Source organism: Corylus avellana, chromosome ca6 (genome assembly GCF_901000735.1).
Source record: "Corylus avellana chromosome ca6, CavTom2PMs-1.0".
Lineage (NCBI taxonomy): Eukaryota > Viridiplantae > Streptophyta > Magnoliopsida > Fagales > Betulaceae > Corylus > Corylus avellana.
Window position 1 is genome coordinate 15,602,499 of NC_081546.1, and position 11,516 is coordinate 15,614,014.

At 38.0% G+C, this 11,516-nt stretch overlaps 1 protein-coding gene across 1 annotated transcript; it reads left to right on the forward strand.

Moving 5' to 3' along the window:
• The first annotated feature begins 9,151 nt into the window (after positions 1 to 9,151).
• LOC132185237 (class V chitinase-like) lies at positions 9,152 to 11,031 on the forward strand. Its single transcript, XM_059599037.1, has 2 exons — positions 9,152 to 10,289; positions 10,805 to 11,031. The coding sequence occupies exons 1-2, from the start codon at positions 9,152 to 9,154 to the stop codon at positions 11,029 to 11,031; spliced, it is 1,365 nt and encodes a 454-aa protein (XP_059455020.1).
• The last annotated feature ends 485 nt before the right edge of the window (positions 11,032 to 11,516 follow it).

Sequence of the window (11,516 nt, forward strand, 5' to 3'; positions counted from 1 at the left end):
TTTGATATATTAATGCAAGAAATTACATTTTGCAGGGATCGGTAAAATCGCAGCAATGAAAAAAAAAAAAAAAAATGGGTCCAAATTTTCAATGCAATGCAGTTAAAGGAAAATGTTGGAGGACAAGTGAGCAACGTGGGACCAGCCAAAGAAAAATAAAAGAAAAGAAAAACAAATTAAGAATCAAGAGTGTTAGAATAATGGAGAGAAGAGAAGAGTGGAAGAGAGCGGAAACACACTTAAGGACTACATTGTATTGAGTAATAGAAGAGTGTGGAGAGGTGTGTATTACATGAGGTGGTAGAGGCCTCCTTATATAGGAGGCTAGAGGGGGAGCAAGGCTCCCTCTCTTATCAATGTGGGACTAAAGTCCCATATACACTAACCTCCCCCCTCAAACTCAATGTATTTATACATTGAGGTTAGGAAAAATACAGGGAAATAAATACAAGAAAAACAAAATACATGATTTTTTTTTTTTCTTTCGCCGGAAAAGTTGCCGGAGGTGTCCGGAGGCGGTGGACGGCGGCAGGCGGCGGAGCAGAAGGCGGCAGAACCCGGTTCTAATCCGTTGGGCTGAAAATCATAGATCTGGGTGATTTCTCAAGTACTCCAATATCTCCCCTAAAACTCAAGGTTTGGGAAAAAGAAGGGATATATATATATATATATATATATATTTTTTTTTTTTGAGGTCCATCGGAAAAGTCGCCGAAGTTGACTGAACTTGGGCGGCCAGAGGTGGTAGACGTCGGATTGCAGCGGCAGCTAGTGGCTGAGGGTGGCTGCTGGTTGGGCTGAAGCCTTGGATCCATTGGGTTGGATTCCAAAATTTGGGCTTAAAGCCTTGAAGAAATTAGGCCGGTAAAATGGGCCAAAGATGGCCAAAACCCATGGACCATTAAAATGGTTGACCCGAAAATTATATGAACCGAGTCTAACCTGATGGATCGGGTTGACAAATTTGGATCGGATTGAAGAGCTTGACCCGGTAACCCGGTTTAGGAACCCATATTGGACCGAGTTGAAGAGATCCAATTTGAGCCCGATGACCCGGTTGGAACCGGTTTTGGATCAAGTTTGATGCTTGTATGGATCCAGTCTAGGCTGATGGATTGGTCCAAACCAGATTTGAAACCCGCTCGGTCGGGTTGAAAAGTGGGCCGGTTTAATTTTGGCCAAAAATACCCGAAAGCCCATGGACCAATTGTGGATGGTTTGACCCGAAAAGATGATCCGGTTCTAACCCGTTGGATTGGGTCAAAAATCTTGGATCAGATGATAATTTTTTTTCGGCAACTGACACGTGGCAAAGGGCTAAGGCTAATGTGGGGGCACCTCTAAAGGACACATGGCAGTAGGGAAGGAGAAAGGGATGTCTCGCGCGTGTGGTGCACGCCCCAGGGGTGCAGCCGCGTGGGGTGCATGCATCTCACACGCCAGTAGGATTGCTGGCGCGTGCAGCGTGTGGGTGCGTGAAGCCCACGCGCAGACCCTTTGGACGGAGCGTGGCGGCGTAGCAAAGCTCCAATGGCAGCGATCTAGACAGATTTGAGACCACTGGAGACGAATCTACCAAACAGATCAAAAACCACGATGATCCAACAAAGGTTGTGGCGCGTGGAGGAGTGGCAGCCGCGTGTGGAGGCGCGTTTAAGAGACGACAGTTTCTGAGGGCGGAGCGTGGAGGCACGTGCAATGCCGAAATAGGCTGAGATTGCATAGATCCACCATTCTGGAGTCGAGACACCACTTTTGGTGGTTATTTGGCCGAGAGGAGTCACGGTGGCGACGCGATTGGCTCGGACAAAAACTGCCGGAGTGTAACATCCCCAGCCTATTAGGGCTAGGTTTGTTAATCATTTTTCTTACTCGCAAAGATCCATAAGGTTTGTCAAACATATGTCTCACAACGATAATAGTGATCCTTATTAAAATAAATTCGTCAATCTCTGAAAGAAAACTGTGCCAATGCACTTATTAACTTGGCTAATATGGAACCACAAGGAATCCTAAATACACCTGCCCCCATTCCAGCCTCCTAATGCGACCTGATCACCACATGAAACAAGAAATAAAACTGATGAGCCCAAATGGGCTCAGTAAGTAAAATTCACAACCATAAGTAGTTTTACTCCTTGTCCCGTTTTGAAAATTGGAACTCATAACTACATATGTTCTCAGTATATTTTTAAGAAAACAGAAAGCACATAAAATATATTATCATCAATAAAATTGTTGATAGTCTTTATCTCATACTATGGCCATGTATACTGTTACCCCCATATACTAGGGTTGCGCAGTCCTTGCAACTTGGGATGAGATATTGTGGCCGCAGTCCCGTCCCCTTGGCCAGTCGATTAACTCTGGGTGCACTCAACATGGCAAAAAAACTATGATGGAACCACCTTCTGGCAAAGCTTCTTTCAGCGGTCACGCTTCCATCCTTAGCATCCTTACTGAGCTTCTCTCTTGTTTCTCTTGGGGCAAAAAATACATTCCTCCCTACATGTGCCCTCATTTTAAAACATTCGTTCCTCATTTCTTGTATTTTCTTTGTACATCTCTAGATACATCGTAGGACATCATGCATGAGGGTTTATTATCATTTTTTAAAAATTCTCTTTATAAACATCACTATTTTCACAATTTTTTTTTTCTTTCTCAAACTTGTCATGCATCCAGCATAATTCTAGAATATAAATAAAATAATCATTTACAGTTTGAAACAAAATTGCATAAATAGCATGACATGAAAATTTTTCTGGAAGGGATAGTAAAATCACTTACCTCTTGACTGCAGTAAAAATTTCCTCTGACTGCTAACTAATTTCCTGAAGGAAATACATACACGTCAGAGCAAAGGATTCTATTACTATTATGAGTTGGCTTGCTAATCAATTAAGAATGAACTTACGTAGGCATTTAGGTATGCTTTCCCATAAAATTTGTGGAAATTATTTTATTCCTTAGGATTCATATACATATATTTATATAATATATCTTAATGTACTTTAAATTATTTTGTTTATAAAAATTACTCTCATTTATTCTATATATTTATAAGTATACTTCAAACCTTGTTGTGCCTATATAGAACCTGTTAAAACGACAACCAAGAGGGCTGGTTTTAAAAATGTAAGTTTTGCACATACTCATAACTTTATTTTCTCTAAGGACAAGTAGGTGTGAGATATGGCAATGGCATCATGTGTAGAGTAAAAAAAAAACAATCCCTCTTTCCCACTACAAGACAACACGCTAACCAAGGCTATAATACAAACAATAACTTTGACCCTGCTCTCAAAATAAGTATCTATAAGAAGAAGAGAATGAAAATTGTGAGGCAAGAGAAAGCATGCTTGACACGCACACCGAGGAGGAGAGAGCACTAAGAAAATTTTGGTGTGCTGTAAGAGTATGAGAGCGGCTAACTCTTCTAGGGTTTGTCTTATACAGTTAAATAAGGTGGGAAAGAAGAGAAAATGTAAAGGGTTTTCAAAGGATAGGCGACGAGCTTAGGGTTTTCATTCATTTTTTTTTTCTTTCCTTTTCTTTATTATTATTATTATATTCTTTTTTTATTCGGTGGTCCATTCTCATTGTTAACTTAAGCCAACCCCTTTTAAAACCTATGAGTCAACTAAAAATACCCTAAAGGGACTTACGATTATCACACAGAGGAGCATGGAGGAGCTCGGAGGGCCGTTGGTGGCGGAGCTTCCACAGATCTGTAGATTTGAAGGAGTGGAAGAGATTTTGAGCTGAACACTGCTTGGCGGCGTGCAGACGACCAGAGTTGGTGGGTCGTCAGAGGGAGCACCGGATTGTGAGCAGAAAACCGCTTGGTAGCGCGCCAACGACCTGATTTGGAGGTCGCCAGATGGAGCGCCCGATTATGAGCAAAAAACCGCTTGGCGGCGCGCCGACGGTCAGATTTGGGAGGTCACCAAAAGGAGCGCCTAAAAACGTCAAAGGCGTTTATTGGAGGCCATATGAAAATGGCTCTGATATCATGTTAGAATAATGGAGAGAATAGAAGAGTGGAAGAGAGTGGAAGCACACTTAAAGACTACATTGTATTGAATAGTAGAAGAGTTTGGAGAGGTGTGTATTACAAGAGGTGGTAAAGGCCTCCTTATATAGGAGGCTAGAGGGGAGCAAGGCTCCCTCTCTTATTAATGTGGGCCTAAAGTCCCATATACACTAACAAAGAGAAAAGAAAGCCTATGTGTGAAGAGGAGTTGCACAAAAAGACAAACTTCTTGATTCCCTGACTTTTTCTTCTTCTTTTTCTTTTTCATTTATTTATTTATTTATTATTTTTATCTCCGCTACTAGCTATTGCTTTATCAATTGCAATCCTCTTCGATGTCTTTACCATAGAGAAAATTCTTCTTTATGCTTGATAACTCTTCCATCATTGGTCTATGGTTTACTCCCAGAAAAAGAACCATAAGAAAACAAAAGACCGACCGGAAACCAATTTCGTTATTTTTAAGGATTCGTGAAAACAAAATCTAAGAAAACGAATAAAAATTCACCCCATAGATCGCTACTAAAAGCAGATCTAAAGAAAATACATTCTTGTTTAAAAACAACGAAAATACAATAACAAAAACCTAACACACCCTCACGCGTTCCACGCTCTACCGCTGGCCAGCCACACGCAGCTAAAAATTACCTTGAGGACCATGCATTGATACACGTGCTCTGATCGATCTATGATGTTGGCGGGAAAAGTGAGGGGGAAGGGGGGAAAGAGAAAGGGGGTGGGGAGGAGGGATTCGTACGTAACTCCCTTCTCCCACTCTGCAATGCGAGAGGCTAGGGTCTATTTCGTAGTCCAGGTTTTACTTTGACATGTCTAACAGTAATTTTAAATGACGTAGCAATATCATATTGAAATGAAATGGAAATGATCTAGTTCATTGTTAAGATTTTGTTTTAGAGGCTAGTTTAATATTTAAAAGCTATCATGTCTATTGGAATAGAACAAAATTATCATCACTAATTTTGAGTAAGATATCTATTTCATATGTTAGAATATGATATGCCTACCAGTGATGACTATGGAAGTTTATTGATTATTGAAAATGTAAGGAGGGAGAGAGGAAGAAACACTGAGAAATATTAAGGACTACATTTTTCCTTGATGCATTTCATTTCATTGGTGGTTTATTTATACAAGTGATTTACTAGCCGTTATATTGTAGCCGTTGGTTTAATTCCTTTTGTAGCCTTGTTTCCTTTCCCTGCAAATATCAAATACATTAAAAAGTAACCGCAAGACTAGTAAAAATGAAACACATTGCGAGAAAGCACCTCCAACGAATTTTTTTTTTTTTTTTGGACACCCATCATCACTTCTCACTTTTATTTTCTTCTCTCAATTTTTCACTCCTGCCTCCCCCACCCTTTGTTTTTGTTTTTTTTTTTTTATGGTTTTTTTTGTTTTGTTTTTGTTTTGTTTTTTTTATTTTTCCATTTATTTTTCTTTCTTTTCTCCTTCTCCCAGGCTGCTTGTCAGCCTTGTGACCTTGTCCCCTCCCCCTCACCCTTTTTTTTTTTTTTTTTTGTTGCACAACCTGGTTTTGGCTGTGCTCTTATTTATTTATTTATTTATTTTTTTAGAACTTCAATACTTTAACAATAAATAATCACTTAATCAATACTTTAATAATGACAGTATGATACGCCTAGCTACAAGTGATGACATTATTCTTCGTTAATATAAAGATATTTTGGTATAAAAGGCTTTTATTTGCCAATATATATTGATCGACCATATTATGTAGATCTTCCACAATTGTGGCCATTTGGTGTTTTTTTGTTTCCGCATGGGGTTCCGGTATTTATTTTATCAATAGAAAAGGCATATGAATTATGTACTTGAGTTCTTTAATTAAATGTATTTTTGTTTCAAATTCGATCAATAAGGATGTGAGGAACTTTGGGTTTATGTATTTTATTCATAAAAATAAATAAATAAAAAATAAATAAAAAGAAAAGGCAAAAATCTTCCGGTGGGTTGAAGTCATTTATTTAAGTTAAGAATTTACTGTCAAAGATCTAAAAATTTTTCTCAAAACTATAGAGTCTTTCTATGGTTTGAAGGAAAATAAAAACAAAGCTCAATTTTGGGACTTCTTATTGTATAAAACTCAAATAATATCAAAAGCTACTTCTCACATATTAGGTCCCGGGAGAGGCCCATTGGGTCCTACGTAGATTCCAGTGGTGTCCCGGATGGGTCCCGGTCAAGTCTCAGGCCAGTCCCGGGCGGGTCCCGGGTGAGTCTTTACGCAGATCCTAGTCAAGTCGCGGGCAAGTCCCGGTCATGTCCCGGTGGAGTCATGGGCGAGTCTTGGCTGGGTAAGTCAGTTTGAGAATGATATACTTAGTTAGAAAATGGTTTATGATTTTCAAAATCGTAAACATTTTCCAAAAATTAAAAAAGAATTTTCGGTAAAAGAAAAAATATTTTTTGTTAACTATTATTTTATGTCGCACTAAACACCGTAAAATGCGAAAATAATTTCTTGGAAACCACAAAAGAAACCGAACCTTAACTTATTAATTTGGATTCCATCAACTCAATTTATTAATTAATTCGGCTGGTCCATCAAGATGATTACTAAATATGTGACAATATATATAATATTGCAGACCTGACCTTTCATGTACGTGAAAATGCATTCGATCTAAATGAGATTCTTATAAATTTTTCTTTATACCCATATCTACCCATTAAAACAGCAGCCTTTCTCGTCGTTTTTCGGCAAATTAACGTCAAAATTGACATCCATCAAATCTTTAAAAGCAGAGAATACACACTTGTAACACGTTTCATTACATAACTTTTAATTAATGTATATATATGCTTACCAAAACCGTATTTTGTGGCTTTTTCTTCCCATCTTTTGCCAATCTTACGTGTATCATGTGGAATGCGATTGAGCTAAATTTTTCTACGGTCAGTAACTACGCGCGGCTTAATTCTCCTATTGCCAATCATTTCAATTTTGATGGCTCTAGTTTTCAAAAATCATGATGAGTTTCTCAGAACCCCTAGGGAAGGCTTAGAGCGCGCCTGATGACATGTTTGTAGGCGTTGAAGGGTCTAGTTGAGTGTGTGTCCAGATCGGCTGATCATATACGTGTGCCTTTCACTCATCAACCATCTGATTTAACGTTGAATTTTATAAACTCTCCGTGTCATTACGCATTTTGCATTTTATGTACAAGGCTATTGTGGACACACTTCAAAGTCTCAATATGTGTTCTTCTTGAGCATTTTCCATGTGTAGGCCGTGGGAGGATACGGATTCCTATATCGAATCGTGTTTACACCTAACATGTGCATTTTAAAGGAATTAGTCTATGAATAGAAGAAGAAAAAATACGTGTGCATTTCACTCATCAACCATCTGATTTAACGTTGAATTTTATAAACTCTCCGTGTCATTACGCATTTTGCATTTTATGTACAAGGCTATTGTAGACACGCTTCAAAGTCTCAATATGTGTTCTTCTTGAGCATTTTCCATGTGTAGGCAGTGGGAGGATACCGATTCCTATATCGAATCGTGTTTACACCCAACATGTGCATTTTAAAGGAATTAGTCTATGAATAGAAAAATAATAATAATAATAAAATAAAATAAAAAAGAAAAACAAAAAGGTAAATAGTGTATGCATCTTAATTTCTGTTTACAGGTGTACGTACAGATAAATACTTATCTCCAAACCGTTATTTCTATCTATATCTCTACCATATTGTAAATCATCTATATATAATGGGAAAGTTGATTACTAAAATGATATGAGAAGATTATTATTATTTAGCTCTTGTATTTGCTTTGGAAAGTGTTAGATTCTTCAAATTAACCAAAATTTATCCACTTAACTACACTTAACGCTTAACTACATTTGAAAAGTGTTTTGAATAGTGCAATTTTTCCAAGCGCTAAACTACGTTTTTAAAATTGCATTTTTATTATATAACCCCTCTTACCTACCTAAAACCTCATTTAGCCCCATTAAAATTTTATTGGTAGCTCACGTTGCCCACCCTCAAATCTGCAAGCTTCCGGAGGCATATTGGGGTTGTTTGTCAAACAACACCTCCCCCCCAAATACTATTCACTTTATTTTTTTCAAAAAATAAAAATAAAAACATTCTCACTTTTTTTATCGTATAATTTACATTTTACTGATATTCAAAAAAAAAAAAAAATCACTACAAAACAAAATATTTCAACTTTTAAAGGCTTTTGGCCTAAAAAGTGTGAAGAAAAACGTAAGATTTTTTTTTTTTTTTTCAGAAAAGTAAAAAAGTAAGAATGTGTAGTATGGAAAAGTGAAAATTTTTGTTTGTAGTAATTATTTTTATTTAAATAATAATAAAAAATTATTGATATGATATAAAAAGTAAAAACGTTCAGAAAATAAAAAAGCTTGAGGAATAGTTTGGGCCCTTTGCCAAACGTGTACACACTTAGAGCTCGCGTGATGACATGTCATGTCAAATAGTTAGCATAAAGATCTATATCTAACAATATATAGCTTTACCTCTGTGTGTGTACATTCATAATTTAGTAATATACCTCCTGTACGTTGTGCTGCATATGATTCTGCTTATTTCTTGAAATAATGACATTTACTAAGCATTAAAAAAATATTAGAGGTAGAGAAAGGATTGTGATTGATTGGGTTTGTATATGGTAGGTTTTTTGAATTTGGACTTGTTTTGGTCTTGTTCGGCATTGGCTAGCAATTTAAACATGGACAGTTGCTATTTATTAAAAAAATTAAATTAAATTTTCAAGGTTCTGACTTTTTGCTGTTTATTTTTTTTCTGTTCATATTTTTTGGTCAATCCCTTTTCTTCCCTTCCTAACGTGGGATAGGATGGTAAATTTAATTAATACAGTTTTGTTCATATTGCAGCTCAGCAATGTTTCTAGCTACCTTGTGGTTTCCGTTTGCCCTAATTTAATTTGTATATTTGCAATACTGCCTATATATAGGCTTGCATTCTCTTCTTAAAACTCCAAGCAACCTATATATATATAGGCTTGCATTCTCTGCTGAAAACTCCAGGCAATATCTCATTCTCATAGCTATTAGCCTAGAGCAAGCTGCAGAGATGGTGGGCAGATGGTGGGGAAAATGCATTATAGCATTTCTCATCACCTTCCCTTCAATGGCTCGCTTTAATATTGCTATTGCGGCTATTCCCCCAGTGAAAGCCGGATACTGGTATTGCCACAGTGACTTCCCAATCCCGGTGCCTAGCATACCTTCCCAGCTTTTCACCCATCTTTTTGCTGCCTTTGCGGATATCAAACCCAACACCTATGAAGTCACCTTTCCTGACGAATATAGGGAACGGTTCTCAACCTTCACCCAATCCGTGCAAAAAACAAACAAAAAGGTCAAAACCCTTTTATCCATCGGTGGATTCTCTGGCCCTACCTTTGCTTTAATGGCTAGCCAGCTCAATACCCGCAAATCATTCATAGATTCCTCAATAAAGCTAGCAAGGTCTAACGACTTCCATGGCCTTAGCCTCCACTGGCTATACCCCTCAACGGCGGCCGACATGACCAACCTTGGCTCTCTCCTCGATGAATGGCGTGCAGCCGTTGACAAAGAGTCCAAACTAACCGGAAATGACCGGTTGCTTCTAGTCGCAGCGGTCAATTACACATTGTCGATGTCGCCCACAGTCACATATCCCGTTAATCAGATTGCAAGGAAGTTGGACTGGATCAACGTAGTAGCGTACGACTTCTATAACCCCGCTCTGTCTGTGAATAGAACTGGACCTTTTGCTGCATTGCACAATCCACAAATCAATGCAAAAACCCCACCTTGTGGGCATAACGGCGTCAGTGCTTGGCTTGCAACAACTATGCCCGCCAATAAAATAGTCCTTGGCCTTCCATTTTATGGCGTCGCATGGCGCCTAGTAAATGAAAATAACCGAAAAATATTTTCAGCGGCTGCTGGACGGGCTCAAAGTGATAAAGTATATATTAATTACTCAGATGGGACCTTACCTTATAACCAAATCAAGTATTTCATAGAGAAACACCCAGGTGGCAGACAGGATCACAGTGACGAATATGTTGTAGACTATTTCAGTGTTGGGAATACTTGGATTGGTTATAATGATATTCAGAGTATCATAGCTAAGGTTGAATATGCTAGGGGAAGGGGATTGCTCGGTTACTATGCCTGGCATGTGGGTGGCGACAGAGATGGGACTCTTTCTGGAGTAGGTTAGGATGTTTATATCTTTCCTAAATCCTGCATCTACATGCAATTTGCCTTAGAAGCATATATATGAGGGGTTTTTTTTTGTCACATACACGTGTCTCTATTTTGATATGTGCATGCATCATCCATATTAATTCTCACTTGTTATGTATGTGTAATTCTAATTACTTGTAAGGTGTATATGAGTGTGATGCAAAGTTAGCTCAATCACCTCCAAAGGTCTCCTGATCGAGGGTGGTTGAATCACCCTAATGACTTTGCCCCGGGTAGCTCATCCCCACCCCTTCTAACTTGTTTATAGTGTGGCAATAAGTGTTTTAAGATAATTATTAGGTGTGCTAGAGTATATTTCCTATTTGTTAAATGTTGCCGTACGTGTCAACATGTAATTTGAAGGTGTAAATCAAGGGTTTTACTTTTACCTCATCCTTATTGAACTCAAACTCTTCCAATTTGAATTTGTAAGTATTCATTGATCATTCTAACTTGTAACTTGTAATTCTTATTGCTATGGCAGCTTTTGGAGCATGGCCAATCCTTGGACTTGAACAAGTCGACACCGGCACCGGCACCGACAACGGCACTGAAACGGGTACTGGCACCGCCACCTCCACTGCCACCGGCGTCGGCACTATCACTAGCACCGTCACCAGTACCATCACCGGCACCAACACCAACACCAACACTTTCACCTACAACAACACTTGTCTTGCACCGGCACCAGCACTGGCTAGCTCGTTGTGAACATTCAAGCCACTTATAATATATGTCATAATCGTTCAATAAGAAGCTTGCATTATCCACAATAAGGCCAATTATCACATGTGTTATAAGGCCAATAATCAGACCCGCGTGTATTTGTAACATAGAAGCTCTTATTATCAACAATAAGGCCTCTTGATTAAGATACATGTCCATTGTGTTAAGAAGCTTGTACTGTGTACAATTAGGTCAATTATCAAATATGGTGTGATGTAAGGCCAGTAATCAGATATGTTATATTATTTGGAGCATAGACATGTATAAAGAAGCTTCTATTATTGATAATTAGCTCATAACCAATGCCTTATATGAAATTCTTCATTATAATTTAATTTCAAAATTTTTTTTGTTTTTACTTGGACTTTCAATCATACTTTCATTATAGGTTGTAAAAAAATATATCATGCATATTTAAATAAAAAGACATACTAAAGGTTATACACCAGTATATTACTTAATATAGTGAA